The sequence below is a fragment of the Lepidochelys kempii genome, chromosome 19 (assembly GCF_965140265.1).
Source record: "Lepidochelys kempii isolate rLepKem1 chromosome 19, rLepKem1.hap2, whole genome shotgun sequence".
Taxonomy (NCBI): domain Eukaryota; kingdom Metazoa; phylum Chordata; order Testudines; family Cheloniidae; genus Lepidochelys; species Lepidochelys kempii.
Genome location: NC_133274.1, coordinates 3,725,098 through 3,751,358, shown reverse-complemented (window position 1 = coordinate 3,751,358; position 26,261 = coordinate 3,725,098). Strand labels below are relative to the sequence as shown.

General features: G+C 44.5%; 1 protein-coding gene across 3 annotated transcripts in view; it reads right to left on the bottom strand.

Moving 5' to 3' along the window:
• Positions 1-2,726: 2,726 nt before the first annotated feature.
• Positions 2,727-26,261, bottom strand: part of KIAA0319L (KIAA0319 like) — a 52,917-nt gene continuing 29,382 nt past the window's right edge. For 2 of the 3 annotated variants that reach the window (XM_073317781.1, XM_073317782.1), the window contains 17 exons: positions 25,341-25,442; positions 23,949-24,046; positions 22,669-22,756; positions 20,614-20,706; positions 19,716-19,848; positions 18,377-18,605; positions 17,767-17,890; positions 17,339-17,471; positions 16,170-16,318; positions 14,475-14,626; positions 14,107-14,245; positions 13,024-13,183; positions 11,294-11,436; positions 10,307-10,429; positions 9,438-9,528; positions 8,914-9,005; positions 2,727-6,540 (listed from right to left, as the gene is read on the bottom strand). In XM_073317781.1, coding sequence (XP_073173882.1) covers positions 6,353-6,540; positions 8,914-9,005; positions 9,438-9,528; positions 10,307-10,429; positions 11,294-11,436; positions 13,024-13,183; positions 14,107-14,245; positions 14,475-14,626; positions 16,170-16,318; positions 17,339-17,471; positions 17,767-17,890; positions 18,377-18,605; positions 19,716-19,848; positions 20,614-20,706; positions 22,669-22,756; positions 23,949-24,046; positions 25,341-25,442 — 2,237 coding nt within the window. In that variant the 3' untranslated portion in view covers positions 2,727-6,352. The remainder of the gene's footprint in view (positions 6,541-8,913; positions 9,006-9,437; positions 9,529-10,306; positions 10,430-11,293; positions 11,437-13,023; positions 13,184-14,106; positions 14,246-14,474; positions 14,627-16,169; positions 16,319-17,338; positions 17,472-17,766; positions 17,891-18,376; positions 18,606-19,715; positions 19,849-20,613; positions 20,707-22,668; positions 22,757-23,948; positions 24,047-25,340; positions 25,443-26,261) is intronic. The other variant, XM_073317783.1, reaches the window with a different exon arrangement.

The window sequence follows — 26,261 nt, the reverse complement described above, 5'->3', positions numbered from 1 at the left end:
TCAGCAGGAGACACCTGCTGTCTCATCGGACGCTTAGATTAGGGAGAGGCAGAGTGGCCTAGTGCACAGAGGACAAGACTGGGACTTGGCCAGCAGGCCAGCACTAAACCCCACCTGTGATCTCACTGATGAATCTCCCCGAGGGGCAGTGCTGGCTGCAAAGCTTTAGCCCCAGAGCTAGGTGGTGGTTTGTTCCCCATCTAAGGTAAAAAGCCAAGACCCCACTTGGGGGTTGAGTAAGAACACGAATTCATAGCCTCGGGGTCACGGCCGTCCCATGGGGCTAAGTGGGTGGGGGATCCTGGCTAGGTGGGCAGGGAGGATCCTGGAGTGGAAAAAGTTGAAATGTGGCCATTTGAGGAAGCTGTAACTTAAAAATGATTAGAAAGTGGTAGGGCCGCTCTCAGGTGGCCAGATCCTGCCCAAAACCAACAGGCACAAGGGGCTAGGAGATGTGGAGAGCGAAGGGGGCCTGGGGCAGATGGTGCCATTTGGAGCCATTAGACCATCTGAGAAATTTAAGGTTGATTTTTTTTTATACTTATTTTTTTTGGAGCCAATTGATAATTGAGCCTAAGGCAGAAAAGGGAGGGAAGAGGCTGCCCTCAGCAGCGGGGGCTGGGCCCAGGTAACAGCGCACAGCCGGGTCATCTCCTGGAGTGACCGCTAGCGGCAGCAGGGGTGTATACTCCAGGGCACCGTTTCTAAGTCGTACAGTAACCTAGACGGCGTGGGCTGGTGAGGGGGAAAGAGGGGCAGCTCTGAAGGTGAATTCCCTCCACTTGTTGAAATAAACCAGCCCCCTAATGTTACACAGGCTCCTTTTGGCCGCTGCAATGCTAATGTGCAATCTCTACAGCAACTTGTTCAACTGACAGCAGGGCAGCCCCTGTTAATCTCTTTCAAGGACTGCACTAATTAATAAACTTTCCTCGGCTTCATCAGGAGGTACAGACAGCGGGGCACGTTGCTGAAGCTCAATCCCTGAAGCTTCATCCCTGAAGCTTCAGCAATTTCGCTTTCCAGTGAAATCAATAGTCCACATTTGCATCTCCTCCTGCTTCCGTAAGAGCAGCCCTCAGCGGATGCACATGAAGCTCCCTCCCTCCACGCCCAGCCTCGGAAATATTAGTTGTCAGGGCTTTTTTGCCAGGGACTGCGGCAGCCTTTGCACTTAGGGCTGGTTCTGCGGCTAAAGCACACGGCTGGAAGTCAGAGACGGGAGTGGGGGGGTTTCCTAGGGCTGGCACCTGTGTGCCACTTGCACCAAGTCCCACGGTATCAGCACAGAGGCTGCCTTTGGGGTATATGTATATCAGGGATGTCCTCCAACAGCCAAGGCACACAGCAGAGGGCCGACCACTCACAGGGGCTGGAAGGGACCTTGAGAGGTAGGCGAAGTCCAGCCCCCTGCGCTGTGGCAGGACCAAGTAAACCTAGACCAGCCCTGATACGTTTGTCCAGCTTGTTCATAACAACCTGCAATGACAGGGACTCCACAACCTCCCTTGGAAGCCTGTTCCAGAGCCAAACTACCCCTCGAGTTAGAAAGTTTGTCCTAATATCTAACCTAAAGCTCCCTGGCTGCAGATTAAGCCCAATACTTCTTGTCCTACCTCCCATGGACAGGGAGAATGATTAATCACTGTCCTCTTTATAACAGCCCTTAACAGGTCACCCCTCCACCTTCTTTTCTCAAGACCAAACTTTTTCTAAACACTCTCCTCCTAGGTCAAGTTTTATAAACCTTTTATCAGGGCAGTTGCTGTCCTCTGGACTCTTTCCAAATTGTCCACATCCTTCCTAAAAAGCGTAGCACTAGAATTGGACAAAGTACTCCAGCTAGGGCCTCCCCAGTGCCGAGTAGAGCGGGACCATTACCTCCTACGTCTTACCTACAACACTCCCATTAATACACCGCAGAATAATATTCTTTTTTTTTTTGCAGCTGCATCACACTGACAACTCTCACTCCGTTTATGATCCATTATAACCCCCCAGCTCCCTGCCAGCAGTTCTACCACTTAGACAGTTATTCCCCATTTTGTAGCTGTGCATTTGATTTTTCCTTCCTAAGTGAAGTAGCTCGCATTTGTCTTGATTGAATTTCCTCTTCAGTCCTAGCCTGAAAAGCAAGAAGTCAGGCCAAGAGCAGTTAGTGGGGTTGTCTCTCAAGGTAATCGCCATGAAACAGACGGAAAGTGAGCACAGGAGGTGGAAGTTGAAGAGATCATTCGCAGCAGCTCTGTCAAGCTCATGACCAGATAATAGCTATTGGCATTAAAGCAAGGGCACCCAGTCAAAGCATCTTTGGTGGGTCTGAAAACCCATGAAGTTTTATATTGCGGACTCTGGGCCATCTCTCAGAGAGCCGTGTCTAGGCAAGATCTACAAGATCCAACCCAGGATGCTCCAGCTAGTCTCGAGCAGCCTCTGAGTTCTAGGTAAAGCATGTTTCAGCCATCTACAAATTTAGAATATTGCACTCCAGCTCCTGACAAGTTGAAAATACAACACTCAGCTAGGCAGGAGAGTGGCCGCACCATTGTTAATGGTACCAAAGTGGCTTGCAGACGTCGAGGATAGGGAAAAGGGAACAAAAGGATATTTGATGGACTGTAGACAGCATATTTTTCAAGTGGAAGAGCCTCACATTTGGGATGCTTGCTTTAGACCCCCCATCAAAGTCTATTTAGAGAGAAAGAGCTGGAAGTAAGATAAGCAGCAACAAAACAACTTCCCCTTTTATTTGAAAGAAATGTGGTTTTAAAAAAATCATTTTCCGGTCTTGATCCAAGTAACGCTGCAATCAAACAAACAGCATGACATTAAATTAAAGTTCAGACAGGTTGGGCTGCCCCAGTGTACAGAACTAGTGAAAAATTAAGAACTAACTAACTATTTAAAACTGGATCTCAACATTGCAAGAGATTCTGGCTTCTGATTCAAACATCTTTACTAAACACAAGTGTGTGTCTGAAGTACATTTACACTGAAGAGTGAGGAAAACAAAATCAAATTGGGCTGATGGTTCATCTAACAGATGTCTCAGCTTTTAACTTCCACACATGGGTAACTTGTAGCCATAGAGTCTCTAATTGTGACATTATAACGCACAGCCATGCAGAAAACTTCTTATTGCAAGGTCAAACTAGGATCAGGGTACTTAGGTAACAAATGAGCAATGATATTAATAATACCCTGGGGAGGAGGAAAGGGAGTTACAGGATTTTAAACTAATGCTTTCATTGTACACACTCCTACATCAGAGGATCTTCTCTAACATGGGCTGTTGTCTTTTTCCAAGCAATCTGCCCACACTGTCTTCCACCCTAACGGAGATTTTTACACCAAGGCACCTAATGCTTCTACCTTCTGTTTGTCAGGGTTTTTCACTGACCTCTTGTCCCTTGATTAAGATTAGATTTTCCTAGATTCCGAATTCATTTACGAAAAGCTTCTCACATTTATCAGTGCATAGGGAGGGCATGTGTATATACATACTTCTTAGTAACCTCTGTCAGGGTGAAACAATTTAGAGGCACAAAGGGTTAATATTTGAAGTGTAGAACAGGGTTTTTTGGGGGTGGCTGAGGGGGTGTTTCATGCAGAGGGGGAATGTTGCACAATAAAAGAATACTAATGGCAAGCAGGAAATCTAACTTTCGGGACTTGTGATCTGCAGTCATAAGCCTGCATTTTGAGATGACAAATGACTAAGGACAGGAAGCTCTCCTACCAAAACTGGTTAGCAAGGAGTCTGTAGCAGGCCTGTCGCCTTCTGCAAAATGCAAGTCGTCTCCATGCCAGGCAGGAAACAACTATTCTATCGACATCGCTGCCGTCAGCCAACTAAAGCACTTCATTGTAAGTGGTCAGGCCCCACGTTGAAATGGGAGGAAGGAAAAAAAAACCTCAGCTAAACAAAGGTGCCATCGAGTAATAGCTGGACAGGTTTTAATGCTTCCCCCTTCCGTAACAGGAAGGCAGAGGGCCAGTGTAAAGGCACGCCACGCATCTCCGGTGAGGGGTACTGATCGCTGCAGCAAAAGAATCCCTGGAAGCTTCGCTGCTGTAAACAGGCTGAGAATTCCCTGCAGGGAGGACCTCCCCAGAAGGAAAGGGGAGTGACAGGCTTTAAGTATGTGCCTAAGGGAGGAGCGGATTAAAGGGATATTTACCATCAGTTTAAAGGAGTTTCATGGATGACACCCTGCCCACAGGTTTCAGTGCTACTCACAAACAACAGTACATTTCAGACAGAAGTGTGATTTTTAACTTGACTGCGTCCCTTTAAATGGACAATTCTGGTGTTCCCTTTACCCTACGTAGTGGGGGAAAGGCAGGAATGGATGTGGGATTCTGGCAACGCATTGGGGGTCCCATCACCTAGGGGGAGAACAGCCAGGCTGAGTCCACCACACGAGTATGGAGAGATGAACAGGAGCACACGCATGCGGGATGGTAGAAGCTACAGAGCACTATCAAGTGAGGTCAAGAACTACAGCTGGCTTAAGCCATTTGGGCAAAATGCCCATGTCTTATTAGCCAAGTAGAAATAAACACAGAATCCAACACTTGTGCCTAAGGAAGACATGTGATTGCACGGAAACATTAAATTAGCAGCAGCCATGACAACATTCAACGGGGGGACACTCCCTCAAATTAAATAGTGTCTTTAATCTTCATCTGGTTCAACACAAGTCAGTAGTGCAGTACTATAAATACAATTTAGGAGTTTAAAGCCTTTTGTCTTTCAGTATCCAAAGAAGAAAGCCAGTGACACAAGTTACCAGTTTAATTAAACACAAAGAAAGGCCAAGAACTAAGTACTCATCCCAGCAGGGCATAGGCATCTGACACCCCAATGAAAAGGGCAAACGCTTGCCAAGGATGGAGCTTTGGCTCAAGAAAGCAGCATGTTGAGACAGAAATGGCATTGGGGAGGGAGTGCCCCACACAATCATTCAACTCCATGTTGTCCTCAACCAAATGGGGCATGTACTTCAGAACCAAGCTCCCCAGCGAGGACACACTCCATACCTCTAGAGCCACCTGCAGGTATTCGGGCAAAGAGGATTTGAATGGTCCCAGTTTCAGTCACTTAATGATTTTGAAGTGTGCATGCCAGCCACCAGTCAAAACAATTCAATGCTAAGAGCATACACAGGGCTCAATGCTACTCAATTACAGCACAAAAAAAAGGCTACCCAAGTGCCAGCTGGAAGGGAATGTCTAGCCATCGGGGAGTGAAGGTATCCACCCATGTTTGTCTTTGACGTGTGTAAGTGTTTGAAGAAAGGACAGCATCATGGCTTCTGACAGTATGGAGGGCAGTACTGATATTCAACAGTGTTACTGAGCATACGCTGAAGTGTTTCAGAATCTACACAGTGTGCCATGGATCTGAATAAACATTGCAGGGCTTTGGAATTAAGCTATTAGTCGCAGATACCAGAAAGGCAGGCACTCTCCTTCCCATTAGCAAACCATCCCCTGGTCTGGTCCAAACCAGGAAGGGCTGGCTGAAGGAATGGGGGCGCCCCATTCAGCTGGCTACCACAGACTCTGGAGCTGGGCCGTTCACTCCAGCTAAGCTTTCGGCATCAGATTAGGTGCCATTTCATCTCCATTCCCAGTGACAAGACTAACAATTTAAAACAATTACAACCTCCTCATAGCCGTGCACAGAGGCAGCCCATTCTGAGTGAGCGCGGTATTTTGAATGCCCCCCCACCCCATGTGGTCAGCTGGTGTGAAAGGACAAGGTTAATTTTTTAGAAAATGGTGCTTAATCAGTGGAGGGGTTGGGGTAGAGAAAAAAGCTGTTTCTGCAGCTGAAGTACATGTGAGCTAGGTTTGTTTTTCTTTTTTAAAAACATCAGTCAGTCAGTGTGCCATCACCATGGGAGGCTGCGGTGGTCTGACGGGAGCCCAAAGCCTGGCTCTTACAAGCCCGACCCTGACCCTCCTTCAGAGGGAAGAAACCTCCAGTGGGGAGTAGATTGAAGGTCCATGGGAACTTTGCCTCCATTGCAGTATGAGGTGGGTGCGTCTGTGCTTTCACAGCTGTGGTAAGTGGTTCTGTCCTGTTACATTCCAGATGCCAGGTAGTCTGTATTTCACAGTTTCCTTTTCCTCCCTTTGATTTCCCTTGAAGTCAGGATTCAAGTACAACCAGTTCCCATCGAACGAAAAGAAACCCACAAAAACAAAGGTAGTTTCCGTGAAATAAGTTAGCAGCTTTGTCCTAACACGATCCAGCTGGTCTCCAAGGGCCCCCCCGTGACAGGGGAATGGAGTTGCCCCCCGTTTTTCTCTGTCCCCTAGCTAAAGGTGACCTAGGGCTTGGCTATAAGATCTCTTCTCTCTGGTTCTTCGGTTTGGGAAGCACCTGTCCATTGCGCAGGGAGCCATTCTGACTCCGGAGTAGTTTCCCTTTCTCTCGGTCCGGCCACGTGAAGATGGCTTCGTCGCTGTCCAGTTCAGATTCGGAGTGCATCAGGCTGGTGTTAAGGACCTGAGCTTTCTGTCTGCTGCCTTTAAAAGAAGCCAAAGAGAATCCCACATTAGAAACACTTTCAACGTTCTCAGTAACATACACAAGAGCGAACAGGAGAAGGGATCGCAGGCTCACTCACTGCTGCTATTAGGCGCACATCATCCGTTGAGAACTCAGCTGAGTCTCATGGAGCTATCCCCCAACTCCCTCCAAGAGCCACCAAGCTCGCAGGACAACAAACCACCCCTGAATTTGTTTCAGGCATCGTGACATGATCAGGGTCACACATTCATGTTGAGATGCTCCAGGACACAACCTATAGAGAAACTGGTGAGGTTGTCAGGGTGGATGAGAGGTGTTTGGGGCTTTCACACCTCACTGCCCTTGGGAGAGGGCACTGCCTAGATATAGTTCTATTGGGATTAGAGGCTGTAGTAAAGAGTAGACAGGGGTGTGACAGAATATCACTGCATACTCTTACTATTTTCCCTTCTCTAGCATCACTGCTTCTCCTCTGGCCTGCAAGGGAAGGAAGGTAAATTAACGGGCTGAATTAAGATTAAATTCACAAGGGCGGAGGAGAGACATGTATACTGATGCTGTCAACAGAGGAAATATTTAAATTTCAGCTTTTACTTTATGGTGAAATGCAACATTTGCTCTGAAAGCGGGAACATTCTCATGTGTAACTGGGCAAAGAGACACACTGCTTAGCAGACAACATCTGAAGCATCAAGGAGGGAATTTAGTTACCAGTGAAAAGTGAGAGTTTGAGGTACATTTGCCACAGGGTGATGGTGACACAATAAGCCCTTTGTTTGGTGGTCAGGCTCTTTGGTGCTAGTTGCCAGATGGTCAGACTTAACTGGAGTGGGCATGCTGTGGGAGGGGGAAGCATCCCCTTTCTTCAATGGCATTTGAACTTGAGCTATCAGGATGCATTGCTCCCAAAGGAATTATCTGATCAGCACAGTTATGGCAATGCCCTCCACTGCTGTCATTAGGTACTGTTCACTTTGCTGGAATGCCATTAAGTAGGATAATACTAGGATGAGCAATTATTTTCAGCTAGCGAACAAAGATTAAGGACTATTTTCCATGAACTGTTAACACAACCTCTCCCTTTCATACAAACAGTAGGGGAAGAGTCTCATTAGTAAGAATTATTTTAAGAGCTGAAATATCTCTCACTCTCTGGAGGGTGTGTGTAACTTCTACACATGCTTCGCAACTTCTTCCTCCTACCCTCAGCAGCAATGATTTGGTGCAGGTGTTCTACAGATACAAACATACCATTTCTAGATCACCTGCACAACAAATGCAGCCATCTCTGGGGTGGAGGGTGACAACCAGCACGATGCACCAGGTGAGAGGTGGGGAGGGAAATACTGGCCCAGGACAGAGGGACACACCCTGTCCTGGTGGAAAAGGCCAATGGATTCTGTATTTACACAGAGCATGCACAACCTGGGTTTTTAAAAGGTCTTGTTCCCGAGGGGGACATCAGCCTTCCTAGCCAGCATGGCACGCTTTCAAACTTGTGATCCCAAGGAATCTAGATGTTTCAGAAATCTTTGCTTAGGTTCCTGCCCCCACACCCACTCCAGGTCATACTCACACTACAGTTATGAGAACTTCTCAGCACAAAGCCCCATTGCCTAGTTATCCCGTGACAAGTGACAGGGCAGTGACAAGAGAGAATAATTAACTTTGACATAGACTCTTGGGATATTTTTATATGGACATTTTAGGCTGGAGGATTTGGGGGGAAGAGAGAAAATCACAGAGCATGTTGACAGAAGAACAGACCAGGCTGTGCAGGAGCATGGTCCCCAGTGCCTTTTGAGAAGTCAAACTCTACTTCTTGCTGTTCATTGGCCAGTCCAAACCCACTATGCCGCTCCATTTCTCAGCTGCAACACGGATATGTCAGGGTCTCAGCTCTGGGATCCAGCCAAGACATTTAATGAGGGCAATGAGTTTTTATCCTGCTAGAGATGAGTAAACATTCAAATAAGGCCCAAGAATTGAGCCCCAAACTTTACAGAAATAGCTTTTGGTTATATTTTTGCGCATCTCTCTCACTGCTTGGATCCAGCTGGGTTCAGAACTGGAAGTAACACAATACAAGGAGTGGCTGTTCATGTATTTTTTGTAATGGGACAGAACCTGGAAATACCAGGACAGAGACTAGTTCTTAGGCAGTTTCCAGCCTCTCTTCTAGACCAAAGAGGTTTCGATGCTTTGACTAAGTGACCAGTCTTTAGATCTGAAGCAAGAGCCCAGGACTTCTTAGCATCGTCATCATCACTCAATACCATGCTAGTTTCACACTGTGATTTTACATCGGCAGGAGAGGGATTTTCTGTGTCAGCATTCTGCAACCGTTAAGCTCTTCTGTCATGTTTTACCTGCTTTGAGGTTTGGTTTTAACTCCAGACTCTCTTGATCCGTGGCATCCAAAATCTTGTATTTGCTCTTCCTTTTGGGTTTTCCTTTCCGCCTGGAGGGGGAGGGGAGAAGGGAAAAAGTTAGGCTGAAGTTCATATTTAGACAAACCCTGACAGGAAAAGATCTAAGCGTAAGAGCTGCGTAACTCGTTTCCAGTTTTATCCATAGGAGAGGACACTATATTAAAAACATTACTTTGGTCACACAATTTTATGCTAATCAACATCTTGCATCCAAATTGAACCTGGAGTTCTAGGCCCTTTGTGTTTCACCTGTACCCCTCTGCCCTACTCTCTCCTCATTACACCATTGTTCACACCCCATTCTTTCTGAATTGGCAACGAATGACACACTTTTAGATATGGGAATAACAGAGGCCTATGTAAGATGACCTGCTTAGACTATCGTTTGGATGACATGTCTCAAGAGGCAGCTACACGTATTGAAGCATTAGAGATGAGGATTTAAAGGCTCAGGTTATTACCTCTTACAACAGCAGACCACAGTCCAGGATAAGATTCCAAAGGCAACCACAATGACAAAGGACGCAATGATCACATACAGCACGCTCCATTCTGTGACCAAAAAAACCCCAAGAGATACACAATTTAGCATCTCGCACAGTTCGTGGCTGGGACTTCAGGTGACCCTCCTGTAGATGGTCAATCATAACAATCACTTAATAGCATTCAAGAGACCAGCACTCTATTGCCAGCTCCACCACTAACTTCTCTAGGGAGCCTACACATTTCAGACCTGATTTTCGAGGCCCTCTCTTTGCTCGGGTCTCTGTTGTCCATGCCACTTGCAAGACACTTTTCACACTATGTATTAACTTATTAAAAAGTTAGTCCTCCATGACAGGGGAGCAACAGTCTGGTTTAACAGTGAATTCCGCTTCTGTAGCATAATCGCACAAAAGGTTAGCATTAGACTTTCTTTAATGGAAGCAGAAGCATGGGCAGCGAGTCCACTTTGCTGTGTGAGCCAGGGAAAGGACCGGGGTGCTAGCCGTATGCTGAAAAGGGACTCAACTCTTTTTTTATCAGAGTTTATCATCTGAGGGCTCTGGAGATCAGTTTCCCTACCAAATATTCACTGACCAGGATAGGGACGCTGCTCCTGCTCCCATTAAAATCAATGAGAGTTTTGCCATTAACCACATTGGGCCCCAAATCCGGGTAACTGGATGTTAGGAAAAACCCAGCTGAATTAACTTTGGCAGACAACAGCTCTTCAGCATGGCAATGAGCTTCATGCACCATCTGTTCAACTAGGCAGCACTCAGCTCCTTCCACGCAGCCCTCTTCAAGAAGGGAAATCACTCTCCCCCGCACCCCAGATTGCACTTACCGCAGTTACTCTCGCCCTCCCCCATCTGCACTTTGATGAAGTTCTCCATCCAGAACGGGTCGCAGATGCAGCGCTTGGTGAAGGAGTCACAGCGCCCATGCTCAGAGCAATTCAGCTGGCATGCTGTGGACAGGAATGGCTGAGAGTGAGGTTAAGTTGAGACTTAAGCAACAGATACCACATGATTTAGAACTGGTACAGTACGAAAGAAAAAAACAGCAAATATAATAAAGTTCCTGAGCTGCCCAATCCCACAGGGATCAAACTTGAATCCACTCACCCAATAAGTATCTTTTTCCTTTTCTCGACGGCCTGTGAAACCAACCTGATTTCTCATTTCTTGGTTTTCGTTTCTTAAGAAAACGGAGCTAAATTTCTCTCTAGATCAGAGAGCTAGAGCTGCAAACAGATCAGCTGTGTCTGAGCTGCTCCAGACCCACTGAGAAAGTTAAGGATAATTAACCTTCTCCGTAGGTGGCTTTAGCGGAGATGGATGCCTAGTGCGTCTTTTTCAAGCACGTTAAGCAGACAGCAAAGCTGACCTGTGGTGGGCAGTGCTCTCCCATAAACAGGACAAAAGGGAAGGGGCAGGTTCCTAGCATAGCTTACCTGTAGTAGGAATGGGGATGCATTTGTGATGATCACCCTCTTGATCAACACTGGGGATTGAACCTGGCAGCTCCAGATCTAAAAGCACCAGTGCCTACAAACTTCAGCTAAAAAGCCAGGCTCTCAAGCTGAGAACTGTAATAGGCTCTGTGGAGCAGACACGTGGGGGGGGGAGGTGAGGGGGGGAATGGAGGTTGGACATAACATTCACTGCCCAGTGGGTTACACTTTGATTTCCTATTGGTGCTAGACCTAGGATATTTTCTTGGGGGAGGGGTGATAGAGGGGCTAACAGCCTGTGCAGGCCCCCTGGTCCCGCAAGCATCCGAAGAGGGAGAGGAACAGATGTTAGCTCCTTCCACCATTATTCCTACTTACTGACTGTATTAATTTCTAGTGCTCGGAAGATGAGGAAGTCCGACTGCTGTTTCCGGAGTTCACTTTTGAGTGTCCACGCTACATGGTGCCCTTTGAAGATCTGATGGGGCGGTTGGTTCTGCACAAAGAACACCATCTTTGTGCTGCAAATCAGACATGAGAAAATGTTACCAAGAGAATCTGGCCAGAATTACATGTCAACTGGTCATCACTACATTCCAGAAAGAGAGAGTAAACAGACATTCCTCTGTGTCACAGAACACAAAGCAAGATCATGCATATCTTGCTCTGGGGAAACTCTCATTTTACCTCAAACTGAATATGATCGATAGCCATGGAGGCAAACACAGGACCTCACAAAGCCATGTTCTGAGTCATCTGGTATAAAAGAACTGCACCTTTTTAGAGTACTTTGCACACTGTCCGTTTACTTAATTAATGATTTACTTGTAACAGCCAAATATAAATTGATTAGAAGAAACTCCTTACTCCCCGGCTCAGAGGAAGAATGGTGGCAACCAGGTTCAAGGCAGAGATGGAAAAAATACTGTTAGTACTAAAAGCATTAGCTTATCCATTTCTTGGCTCATTTAATATTTGTTTAAGTTTGCCAGGGACAATGAATTGCTCTGCTTTTACAGTTGCCACAGGTAAGCGTGGGTGTGCAGGAATTAACAGAAGGCTGGAAGTCAAAAAAGTGCAAAGTCTAATCCTATATCTGACTTGTGGTGTGACCTTGAGTGTTTAACTCTGTCTTAGTCTCCTCTGAGCCTTGAGAGGTGTTTGTAAAGATTAAACATTTGTACAGAACACTGACCATGACAAAGCTTTGTAAACCGCGAAGTGTAACCAGGTGGATCTATAGTTTAGATTCTACTGGTGCTCAGCTTAATGCACTGTCTCATGTTCTTTAAATCACTAATTTAAGAGTGAAAGCTTGTGTCTCTCACCAAAGGAAGTTTGTCCAATAAAGATATTACCTCACCTACCTTCTCCCTCTAATTTAAAAAAAGAGGAGTCATGTCACACACATCCAGGTTAGTTTGAAAACTTGTTGAAATAACCTACTTCTGTTACCACACCCCTTTTTATTCGGTCATCTTTACATATACTTCTAGTAATGACACTGGAATACTGTTATTAGGAATTATTTGGTAGTTCTGGCTTTGATAACAGTATAAAATATTCATTGTAGCCCTCTCTAAAACAATCACCTTCCCCGTGTCTTAGTGCACAGAAGCATCATCTCTATGCTCCAAGGATGGAGTGCTGAAGTCAAGCTGGTATTTTAAGGCCAAGGCAGGTTAGTCAGGTTACACAAGCTGCCAATAAGCTTCAGAGAATTCACCCAGTTAGCGATGTATTGAGCCCAACAGCTTGTGTTCGACCAAAGCATCTCTTTAGAATGTATCTTAGAAATTCTTCCTAACCTTCAAACACATCAAGTTACTTTCCAATCTGCACCTTGTAACAGACTCCCCCATCAATCTGTAGAATGAAGAACCAAACACAGCAGCAAGCAGGAATTGGCTTTTGGAAAGTAACTGGTAATCTCCAGAGCTGCATGAACACTGATACTTATCCGACCACTCACATTCACAAATTCTAGTCAACCAAGAACATACACTTTGAGCAGCATTTCAGCATGCCATCATCATCCATTCTGATTCCCACTGGAGTGTGAATCTTGCTTTAGTACCCCCTCGTGCAGCCCGCTCCATCGCTCCTACCTCTGCTCTGTGTACGGCTGGATCTTTTGTACGGTAATGTCCGAGTCCAGGACCCCCAGCAGAACGCCTATCTGACGGATTAACATACCCTTCTGCCTTTCCGTCAGCTGGCTGACATTAACATCAAGTATCATCTCCACAAGATTGTTTTTCCTTGGATCTAGGGAGAACACAGAACAAGATCATGCAGATCCTTAAGGGCTTCCAAATGACAGTGTGGGTGAAAAAATCTTAATTTTTAGTAGCTTCCTCAAATACTTTTATTTGGGACACAAAGTGCAGCATCTAATAGCGAGAGGATAATAGAGATGACATGATCTCTATACATAATGGCAAGCAGTAAGGCTCTGCAGTGGGGCTCTCCACATGGAGAATGGACCAACACCTTTAAAGACTATAGGAAAACATAATGGTTCCCCCCCCCCCAACAATTTATGACACCTGTACTTTCCCTAGCTGAGTCAAGAGCTCATGTACTAAAACATCAGAAAATCCCATATTCAGAAGGATGAGCATAGAAGACCAGTTAATTTTCCCTCAGATGTCCACTACATTACAGAACGCAATTGAATACAACTCCTCAACGCAGGATAGATGGATGGTTGGATAGATAAGAAAAAAAAAAGCTGGCTATAGGAGTTTATTTTTAAAAAAGACAACACAGGTCATTCAACTATATGGCAGTAGCAATTATCTACTTCCCGAAAATTACACTTATTTTACAGATTGACAGACTAGAGACTAAGCTGAAATAGCTTGTCTAGAGTCTAATGTTCATCAGGTATAATGTTCCACATCATTTAATCAGCTAGCTCTAATTTCATGTTCTGACTTTTCCTGCTCTTGATGGATTTTGGAGCATTCCAGATACAGAAACACAACTTTCCTGCAGTCGATTCTGTCATATGAGAGCATGCATCAGGGTACAAAGTCCCTAAACACAATCTACAAAGAGAATCCTTCACTTTTACTAAGATCCTGGGTATTGCAACCAGCTTTTGCCATTGCCAGGAAAGGTGCATTCATGGCAGGATACTCCAGTTTAGAAAAAATCTCCAAGGTGCAAAGAGCAAGAGGACTCACCAGCTTTGACTTCCACAGTGGTCCTATCTGCATCACTCTCTCCTTTGGCATCTGTCACTTTCAGATGGAACGTGTATGTCCCTTCCACCAGGTTGGAGAGGAAAAGCACAGGGTGATGGTCTGAATTATTTAACACCTCCTGGGAATTTAAGCAAAACTAATATTAAGAAACAAACAAGGCCCTGCAGATTTGACCCCTATACAACATACTGAGCTGCATCACTCCACACAGCAATCAATGTGCAGGAACCAATGTCGTACTCTCCCAGGAGCTATTTGCCAAAAAGTCTAGCTAAACCTCACTACATCTTTCATACTCATGCAATGCTGCATATTCCCATTACAGAGACCATGTTTGCAGGACTCACCCCAGCCGCAGGACTCCCCTCGTCCCGGGTCCACAGGTAGCTGACAATTCCCTTATCATCCCAGGATTTGGATCCATCCAGGGCTGCTGTATTTGTAGGCAGGGTGATGACAACATTCCCAGCAATCTTTGCAACTGGTGGCTTGTTCATCTCTAAACAAGTAGATGAAAAACTGTTACAAGAATTTGTAAGAGCTTAAGTATAGCACTGGGGGCTGCGCTGTAGTCTAGGCATCCATAACTTGCAGGGTCTGGTTGGACCCAGGCTTAAATGGGGGTTAACCCAGATACTGCAGGATTCAGTGCAGTTTGTTCTTCCTTCAGTCACATCTGAACCTGTACCCCAGTATGGTGCTGGGAGGGAGCACTGTGCTGCTCAGATGACACACAGGAGTTCCTGAGTATGCTCATATTAAAGATCCCATGGCAATTTTTGTAAGAATAAGTGGTAACTGCAAGGTCCTGGCCAAATTCTGAACCAGATGCAACAACGGACCCTCGCTAGAATGCGCATTTATATAGCGCGAATTTGCATATAACGCGGTCGCGGCCATGGATCCCAAATTTAATTACTTTAATCGCAATTCATTTTAACATGGTCCCCCCCGTTAACACAGTACCGTGCATGGATCCCAAATCCCGCGTTCTAGCGAGGGTCCAGTGTATGTCTTGCGGAAGTGAATTCCGTTAAATAGTAGCAAGAGAAACTGATATTGATTTACAAGAACAGGAATTACCAAACTGGATCAGATCCATGGTCCATTTAGCACAGTATCCTGTCTCTGACTGGTGCCAGTACGAGGTGCTTACGAGGAAGGTGCTGGAAACCCCCCAGTAGACAGGTGACAATCTGCCCCACAAAGGTCTCATCCTAACAAGTACAGACTGGCTTAAGACCAAGCATGAGACTTCATTACCCTTCCAAACCTTTCATTATAGCATTAACTATTATAACGGGATATTCTTGCTATCTGTATAAATCCCTCTTTGACTCTTACTAAGTTTTTGGCCTCAATGACATCCCATGACAACGAATTCCAGTCTCATTATGCCTTGTGTGAAAACAACATTTTATCAGGCTTCAATTCGAGTCCTTTTCATTTCAGTTCAAGTCCCTTCATTCTTGTATTAGGAGACAGGGAGAACAAAAGCTCCTGATCTCCCTTTCTCTAGGCCATTCATTATTTTGTAGGCTTGTATCATGTCCCCTTATAGTCCTCTCTAAACTGAACACTCCCATGGTTTCAATCTCTCTTCAAATGAGAGATTTTCAAGGACCCTAGCCTTTTCTTCTTCTTACTATTTTTATTTATTTGTATCATCATAGTGCCTAAGATGGACCAGGACCCCAGTGTGCTAGGTGCTGTACAAACAGAACAAAAAAAGTTCTTGCCCTTCTCTGAATCCCCTCCAACGCCAAATATCCTTTTTGACATGGGGTAACCATGTATGGCATAACCTACAGTATGCCAGGTGAAGGCAAACCACTGCTTTGTATAATGACATTAGAACAGTTCCCGTATTATTCTCCATCCCGTTCCTTAGGCATTTTGTTTGCGCGCCCCCCCCATCCTTTTTTTTTTTTTTTTTGAAGAACAGCTGCACACTGGGCAGTGGCCTTCACTGATTGCTCTCAGTGATTGCACAGGTCTTTCTTCTCAGACGTTAACTGTAACATCAGCACAACTGGACACACCTTCTTTGACTATGACATTAACTGAGCTTTCGCTTTGCAAGCTCCTTTCATCTTTGACAGTCAGTGTGAATTCGTATGTTCCAACCTGAAGCCCAGTTACAGTAGCAATGCTGCTGTTGACATTCTCCAGTTTTACACCATCCGGGCCCCTAGCCAAAACAAAAGAGCATTAGTCTGTGCCTGTGGACCTGAGATCGGATCTCACACTGATGAACAGGGGAGTTACACTAACAACGGTAAGTGTAGTTACCAGGTAATATCCCTGCTCCTCAGCAGGAGACAAGATACCTGAGCATATAAAGAAAATTTATTTCTTCCAACCTCAGGCAATAAGACACTAAAATGGGTAAATCCTACATACAGTATATTCTGAACAGTCTCTGGGGGTCTAGTGCAAATTAAATGTTGTGCCAAACACTCCCCAGGGCAAAAGTGCTTTATTAGTATTTACCGAATGCAGATGACTGCTAGAAAAAACAGCTTCGTGGTAATTGCACAATGAGCAAATAACAGTGAAAATACTATAGCAATTACAGCTCTTTTTACAGTAGAAACTTCGCACATAGCTTGCGCTGTTGGGCTAACACAAAACCAAAAGTTACATTTAAAAGTTGTCCATAGGCTTTGCCCTAAATTCCAAAAAATAATCAGAGCCTCTTAGGGGAAGCCTGACACAATGATCAAAATTAACAGGGCTGCAGGAGAAGAAGTGCTATCTCTGCTCACGCTTGTGTTGCAAGAGGACCCCATTTAAAACAAAAAGGAGCTTCTGTTATCCCAGATTCTCATTTACACTGTTGGTGTAAAGGGGCTTTTTAAAGTGGGTGAGGTCCCTTTACACTACCAGAACCGTAGTATAAATGAGCTTAGAATGGAATTGGGCTTAAAGAGTTTAATGCTAAGGCCAGGATATTTCCAGCGTTTAAACAAAACTGGGCACAGGCCTTGCTGGAGCCCTTTGGTTCATATGTTACTTATGCTTAGGGCTCCAGCAAGGCCTATATTGGGGCTCTCCTCCAATTAATAGCCAAATCCTGGTTCCACTGTAGTTATTGGCAAAACTCCCATTGAATTCAATGGGACCAAGATTTTGACCCTGGTATTTTTTTAAAACTAAAGTTTAAAGTCACAGATACTCCCAACAGAAGGATCTGGGATGTGATACAGACCGTGTTTTTTCCCAGAGGAAGGAGACTATTTTCTGGTCGTCTGAGCTCTTGCTGCCATCTAGCGTGGTGCTGTCCACAGGGAGGGTCAGTTCTTTATCTGGGCCAGCATCTGCTTTGGGGGGCTTATTATTCTCTGGAAAAGAATTTGGGGACAACAAAAGAAGAGGAGATGGAATTAAACATGCTGCTTGTTCTGTGAGGCAAAGTTTAGGATTGTTTCCCCATAAATACCCAATTGAATAGAAGCCTCAGACAAGATAGCTGGGTAGATTGTATTAATCCCATCTTACACTGCGAGAAAGTGCAGCACAGAGCGGTGGTGAAGTGACAGTCAAATCAGAAGTATGTTGGGAGAAGTGAGAGTTAGCAACAGCAATCTTGCCTGCCATGCCTTGCAACAGCACTGCTTAGTAATAAGGGGAACTTACCAGGCTGGACTATCACAGTGACCTCAGCGGTGGACTGGTGGCCTGCAGAATCAGTCACCATTAGCTGGTAGGTGTAATCACCTTCTTGCATTGCAGAGAGCTGTAATATTGGTGTCCTCACGCCCTTTGAGAAAACAAGCTAATGCATTACAATGGCTCCTTACACTGAAGGGATCAGAGATATGAAGGGCCAGAACCAGTATTAACTATCCTCGGTAGAAACTGGCTGCTTATTATCATTAATCACATATATGGAGCCATAGGTATGCATGGCATCAAACAGATATGTAGTTTCCAAGGAGCTTACAACCCAACTTGCAAGTGAACATAACCTCAACACCTCAGAGCATGATGGGATAGTGGAGCGACATACCGAGAGGAAAGGGAGAAGACTTGATTAAACTTGGCTGTTAGTTCAACCACCGAACCTGACGTGATCTTAAAATGTATTTAGGTTTAGACATATATTAATATTTAATCAACACATAGGCTTGCCCAGATTATGAGAGATATTTCTGCATATAAACTGGACCTTTAAATGACTACTAGCAAACATCACAGCGCAATGGATAAGCATCATGTAGGGTATTAGTGGGAAACCTCTACTTACCTGCATCTCCATCACCTTTCCTTTGCTATTGGGGCTGAGTAACCATTCGTAGCTGACAATGCTATGATCATCAGTGCTCTGGTTCCCGTACAAGGTGATAGAATTTTGGGGAAGCGTGATCACTTGGTTTGGGCCTGCGTTTGCCACTGGAGGATAATCCACTTCTTTATTCACAGTCAAGCTGGCAGTGGTAGAGTTGCTGGCACCATCTGAATCCTCTACTGTTAGGCTAAAGACCAAAAAGGAAAAACGGAAAGGTTAGGGCTATGAGCGAAGAGCTCAAATGCAAAGGGATAAAACAGTCTGGATTTAACTGAGGGGTTAGAAATCTAGAACTAGCTTGGTATGGGACTGAAGTGTTTGCCTTTGAGGGGGAGGGGGAGCAAACACAGTTTAAGTCAACTGTGCACTTGCAAAATGAGTATCACAGAAACGTGTAATTATAAGGGCAGAGCAAGGCATTCCACAACCAAATCCACCCCCTCCTAATATCTATCAGCTAGTTACAAATGCAAAGAAATCCCCACGAAACAAGATTTTTCCAACACGCTGTTAAAGTCACACCCATTGTACTGAAAATCCAGAGCTCCTGCCAGTTTTAAAAGCATATGTTCATTTCAGGTATTTATCATTACACCCCACCATTAATCGTGTGGTGATAGCATTCCTTCTTAAGCAGAAAAAAGGCACAAAGTGGAACAGTCTTCTACTAAACCTTCAACCCCAGCGTGTACCAGGTAACACACATTACGCCACCGTATATAAAAGGTATTGTTCTGTTCATGTGTGTATGAGTTATATCAGGTGTCATTTTATTAATTAGATCCACTGCTGTGTTTAGCACTGATGCCACAGCAAATTATAGATCAAAGGAAATAAATATACCCTCCTTTTTCCAAGCAGATGTCAAAATAAAGTCAACTGCTACATAACTATCCAGAGATTTGTATAAATACGTAAGTCTAAAAACAATTTTTCACTAGTGAACACATTACATTTAGAGAGAATACTGTATTTAACTAATCAATTTCCTCCTGAATGTAGAATAATCTATTTTTGTATTTTAAGACATTTTAGTAGCTCTGTTATACTAAATTCTCCTTTTCCTGCCATGGTCTTATATGAATTCTACAAGTTAAAAAAAAAAAGAAAAAAGTCAGCCAGCTATTTTTTAATCTTTACTTAAGTGAAATATAGTATAAACCTCTATTTGCAACTGACCAGAAAGTTCCTGGATTTGTTCTGCTATCTTTTGCAACCCAGACTGATGTAATCAGGTATAAAACTAAAGAGATTCATATGGAACCTGGACTAATGAACTGCTATATGTAAAACTTACCTGAATGTGTAATTCCCAGGTACCAAGTTGGTCAGTTTCAATATGGCAGTGTCAGTCGATACCTTCTCTTCCCGTAGTGGCCCCTTCAATTCTTCCCAATGGAAACTGACAATTTTATCATCATCAGTGCTTTCTAATTCAATTAAAAAAACATGAGTTAGGAATCTGGCTTTATGAGGGCACATTTCAAATAAAGAGCTTTAATTTGTTCTTTACACACAAGTTTGGAGAGTGGAGTTTCTTGTCCCAGTCTCTAGTTGTAGATCTTTCTCTATTATACTGGTTTGGTCAAATTGCATATGCCATACACTGTTTTTGTAGACACACACATCCCACATTTCCCAGGAAAAAGATACTGGTTTTTGGCAGGCAATGAGACAAAACTGAACAAGTTTAAAAGGAAAGCTTGGCAGAGCTTCAACAACAACAACAAAATCAATAGCGCTTATGCTGGTTAATTGATATGCTTGCAGCTTAACACACAAGGCCACCAATTTTGAATAGACTCATTTGATTCTTTGTACTTCAGTTGAAACCAGGAAATATAGTTGGGCTGTAACTCTTCTGCGTCGTCCTGTTTCAGTGGACTCCCCGGGGCAAGTGCCCCCAGGAGGGGGACCTTGTATTTAAGCCAGTGTGTGCAGAATGGAGAGAGAAATTGGCAATAACGACCAGTAGCTGTGCTGTCCTTGCCTCAAGCTAACAGGAATTATAGGGAAAGCCTAAAAAATAATTAGGATGAGTTAACCAAGTCCCCAGGTTACGAACTGGTTCTTTCCACAGAAATGTGGCACAAAGGGACACATCTATTCCATCTTAACGTGACACAGAGTCTGCTCATTGCCAGAGTGGACAGCCAGCCTCAGCTTGCTGGATTACATGTGATTAGGGTACTCACGGCTGCCATCGATGACAGTAGAGGTGGTCGGCAGTGAAATCTCTTGGGATTGTGGTGACACAATAGCCACAGGAGGCTGATTCACACGAGGCTCTGCAACAACAACAGCGCTGTGACAATGTTGTTTACAGGCAGATCAATGGTACAAACATAAAACAAGGAACTCTGCAAAACTGTTCAGATTGTCCACTAGGGGCTGCTAAAGTAAGACATGCAACACACTCCTTCCACTCTTTGCAACCCTATGCCCACTCAGTTTGCTGATAGAATTGCCTCGATGATCCAGCCTCAGAAAGTCCAAGAGAAGAGAGGTCCAAAGTACAGTTGCGAGGCATGGTCACTCCCCTAGACTGCTGATAACAACAACAGGTCTGTGATAATCCTGCAATGATTACAGCTCCCAGCCCTGATCTTCCTTGGGATTGGACACTGCACAATCCAGTTATTTACACATCAACCTGAGGTGGTGTGCTACAGATGGTGGGTTCTAAAATAAAGAAGGGAACAAGCAGGCTATGACATGAAGCCAGGGCTCACATAGGGATTATGATATCGTCTTGTCACGTCACCTCTAGAGCATCCGGCATTCAGAATGTGGTGTTTTCTAACAGGCTGGCACCTGTGATCACTTAAATGAGTTCAGCCACTACTCTGAAAAAGGAGCAATTTAACAAATCTGCTAGGTGAGCTACAGGTTCACTGTTTACACTCAAATTGACCTGAGAAAATACGTAGTCTAAGGCAGTGGTTCTCAACCAGGAGTCCACAAGCAGGTTTCAGGGGGTCCGCCAAGCAGGACCAATGTTAGACTTGCTGGGGCCCAGGGCAGAAAGCTGGAGTCGCACTGAATAGGGCTGGAGCCTGGGGCCCTGAGCCAGCCACCTGGGGCTGAAGCAGAAGCCTGAGCAACTTAGCTTCACGGTGCTCCCTGTGGCATAGGGCCATGGACAATTGCCCAGCTTGCTACCCCTTAACGCCAGCTCTGGCTTTTATAGGCAGAAAACCAGTTACTGTGGCATCGGTGGGCCGTGGAGTTTTTAGAGCATGTTTGGGGGGGGTGGTGTCTCCGAAAGAAAAAGGTTGACAACCCCTGGTCTAAGGGGACATCCAATAATATTTTAAAGCCTACATCTACCCTCTTACAAATTTTTGGGGAGGCGAGAATACTGCTTTTTCTTACAAAGTTCAAGGGAAAAAGGTTTCATAGATTTCATAGAATATCAAGGTTAGAAGGGACTTTAGGAGGTCATCTAGTCCAACCCCCTGCTCAAAGCAGGACCAATCCCCAATTTTTGCCCCAGATCCCTAAATGGCCCCCTTAAGGATTGAACTCACAACCTTGGGTTTAGCAGGCCAATGCTCAAACCACTGAGCTAGCTCAAGAAAAGGTTCTCTTGTATAAACAAGGGAGACACAGAATGTTCAATGTACTTGCAAGAACGGGTCAGGGAGTTCAAAACTCTGATCTGCTGAAGCCCAACCTAACATCCCTCAACCTTTTCCCCCTCTGGAAGCAGTCCTTTATCTGGAAACAAAGACTTCGCCAACAATATTTCACAGAGTTTATTGTATACACAACATAAGCCTGCTGCACAAACAAAATCTTTGTAAAGTATCCTGTTGCCTAGAATGAGATTTGATTTAAACTGGCTGCAGATGGGGCTGATACTTATTACTATAAGGGGAAAAACCCAAGGAGCTTCAAAGCACAGGCTTCATCTCCCATCCCTGCTGCCCTAGGTTTTATCCCTGATGCAACTAGTCTCTGTTGGAGTGGTGCTTTTCCCAGGAGCACGAGTTTGCTAAGTATTTCTGCAGCAGTGCTCCAGTCCTTTCATCGTATGATATTAGTTTTCAATAGGTTTGCACTCAGGATAGCATAGCTATGTATACAGGAGGTAGTTTTTCATTTCAGAAAGTAATTTCTTTCTCTCTCATACATCCCCCCCAATGAATTCTTACTATATTAAGACAAAACTAAGCCCAGCAAACAAAATACCATAATACAGCTGCCAAATTAAACTTGTAGGGACACAATCCAGCCACTGAACTTACTTGGGTTAACTGTCACATTCACGTAACCTTCCCCATGTGCTTTTCCCCCATCAACTATTACTTTGAATTCATACAGACCAACGGTGAGCTGGAAAGGAAATGGAAGAAGTTACACAACTTCAAGGCAGTGACAATCTGCCAGGAGCCATTAAGAGGTCAGACTATCATCTTGCATCCTGATACATTGTTAGCAGCACAGAGCAGAGGAAACTATGTTGTGGTCCATATATGCAAGGCAGAGGGTTCTGCTCCAAGGCAACTTGAGGCATCTTTTGTCTCAACAACTCCATCATAAATTAAAAGGCTGATATTTCCCATTGCTACTGATGATATAGGGCTCTCAACCAGGCTAGATTTTCTAGCAATACCTGACGACCAACAGAAGAGGCATTACAGAGCTCAATTCAGGTCTCCTGGCCAAAACACAGGGCCTATTTAAGAGGTGAGAAAAAGTTTACATAGGGGATCCTCCTCCATTCAGCCTTCATGGACAAACGGATTTTGCCCATAATATGGTTCAGCCAAGGGTCCCTTCACTTCTCTAAACCCCCAAAAGTCTGTAATTGCATGTGTGTGCGCAGAAGAAATGGTTAAATGCTGAGGCTATAAGCTGGATGGCAACTGTGGGGCTGAGGGGGGGGAGGGACCCTGCGTGGTGCTACGGCTAAAGCTCTGGTCTTTCTGAGTGCAGTGCTGGAGCAGAATTGATGCTTCTCACAGGAATCTCCCAGTAAAAGCAGCATTACATTTTCATGCACTGTTTAAAATAGCCCTCTTGTTAAAGATTCCCCACATCTCTGTGGAAAAGAATGATCCTTTCAATTTGCTATAAAACACCTTAAAAGCAAAGGCCAGGGAGCTAGTGTCATTAATAACTGTGCAGCACCCCAAATCCTGGCAAGACAGGGGAGTGTGTAAAAGGGAGCTTTAAAAATAATCTAACCACAGACCAGCTTCAGGGGAAAAGCAATCAAGGCATTCTCTTGAATTTTATTGTTAGCTGCCATTTTAGAGTTTTACATTCTGCTCATAGACAGCATTGAGGCTCTTAAATCTGTCCATTCTTTATCACAGGTTTTACTGCACTACATTCAGCTCTTTATAAAACATTTATCTAAAAGTCTTTGGCTGAAACACCGGCAGCCTGCCTGTCATGCAATTTCCTATTCATTCTGAAATAGCGTGCAAGTCCTTGGTGGCTGACAAGGTCTCTGCCTTCTCTGCTAGAGTGTGTCACCCTGCATTACACACAGCAGGATACTAAGCAGTCAGAGCTTCACCTTAGATAACTTGAGGGTCTGGGAGTGTTTGCCTTCCATCTCTCCACTGTAGTCTTTTGGGTGAGTAATCAGCCCCCAGTCATAGGAGTAGCTGGTTCCTAAAGAAAGGAAAATTTCAGAGTCCACACAATTAAAGGAGCGTTTAAAAAAAAAAAAAAAGAGGCAAGTGCAGGAGCTCAGATTCCCATCAACTGGCATTGAAGACCCACTAACTCCTCACAGAAAATGTTGAGGTGACAATCACTCCCAAACCTGCTCTCTCTGGAGACTACACACCTGCAGTGTCTGTATTTCTGCTCCTTGCTCTTATAGGAGGCAGCAAGGTCTAATGGCTAGGACAAGGGACTCACTGGAAGACGATGGTCAAATTGTATTTTTCTATGCCTCAGCTAATTCCCCTGTAAAAAAACTTCATCACCTTTAGGTAGAACTCAGACTCTCAGCTGAAGCACAATATGTAACTGCAAAGCATTATTATTATTAGGACAAAGGATGTTTATATTTCAGGTGGAGGAAATAAACAAGAACAGCTGAGTTCAAGGAGCAAGTCTCTCATCTGTTTGCAAACACTGTAATGCAATGTCACAGTACAGTTCTGTAAAAGTTATGTTGTCAGAGATGTAGGACTTCAGTTTAGTGGAGAAAGAGTTCTCAAGAAAGCAAGATTCCATTTCCGTGCAAACTTCCATCCCAGTGAACAGCAAAATGCTCTCTGGATTAACGGTTTTCCAGAGTATTCTGTAATATGTCAGCAGTCAGCTAGAGGAAGGTCTACAGTCTGGCAATCCAGGACAACAAAAACTCACTCCAGACCAGTAAAATATTTTCACTGCCCATGGGGTAAACTGCTGACCCGGATTAAAAATTCCTGATCAGTACATCAGATCTTAAGCTGAAAATGAGACGTGGCCTTCTCTTTCTTTTAAACCCTGTCACTTCACTGAATTACTCCTAAGGCTCAGCTCAGCTATTTGTTCCTTCTTGTGCCTAAGTCTGTACGGCTACAAGAGAAAATTGTGACAGGCATGTGTGTGTGTCATTCAGCAAAAACTAACAACCATGTTGTCCTGCGAAGGGGAAAAATATTAATCTAAAACCAGGTTTTCCTCGCTTGCTCAGCAGTTCTTTAAAACAATGGTCTTCTCTCAGAGATTGTCACACACTCACGAGCAAGAAGAATATCCTCATTCTTGCTGAGCGAAAACAAGTCTCAGCAGAACTTACTGCATTCAGCTCCTCATTTCTGACCCAGACCATACTGCCATGTGAACTGTAGAGAAGGACTACATTTAGATGGGAGAGTTTCAAGATTTTCCCTATTTAACAAGGCACTTATCTCTTGTTTGTCACTTCATCATCACCGCGCATTTAGAGCTCCCAATGAAGTCTTACCCGTTGGTGGTTCAGGAAGGACAAATGCATTTAACTGAACTTCATTCTTTGGCAGGGTCACTTGGACATTGTTTCCTGCAGAAACTACCAGCTCCTTCATAACTGTTAAAAGGAACAGGAAAAAAATTACATACATAAAGAGAACTTCGGCTTCTGAGCTTGTGGAATAAAAGCCAGCTACAAAATAGCTGTATTTTGCAAACATCCCATCACTCAGTGCCACTTCAGGTTTCTGTCTAGTAGCTGAATGCAGAAACACTAAGGGGCCTTCACAATTGTGAGGGAAGCCTAGAATTATTCAGTTACACAGTGTCTCCAAAGAGAGGGAGGTAACTGCTGCTGCTTTTCTGAGGAGCTGAAATGGGACCCTCTTGCTCTGTACAGAGACCTCTATTCAACCCGGTCCAACAGGGATGAGAAGGACTCAGCAGATAGGTTTTCAGGAAAGAACCCAGATGCTCTTGTATGGAAGGGGGAAGACAAGAACTGCTATTTACTGAACTGCAATTTCAGATCTTTACAGATATATGAAGAATTCAAAGTATTCTCAGCTGAAAAAAATAAAAGCTTCTTGCAGGCTAACAGATTTTCTAAAACAAGCTGCACACATTCCACTTTCATGCTTTTCTCACCCTAAATACAAGGGTGTTTCACTTTGATTTTTCCTCTCATTTCTTAATCAGGAAGAAAAGATCAGCAGCATTTCTCATCCATTTCTTTACAAAGCTGACTCATAAGAACGGCCATACTGAATCAGACCAAAGGTCCATCTAGCCCAGTATCCTGTCTTCCGACAGTGGCCAATGCCAGATGCCCTACAGGGAATGAACAGAACAGGTCATCATCAAGTGATTCATCCCCTGTCACCCATTCCCAGCTTCTGGCAAACAGAGGCTAGGGACACCATCCCTGCACATCCTG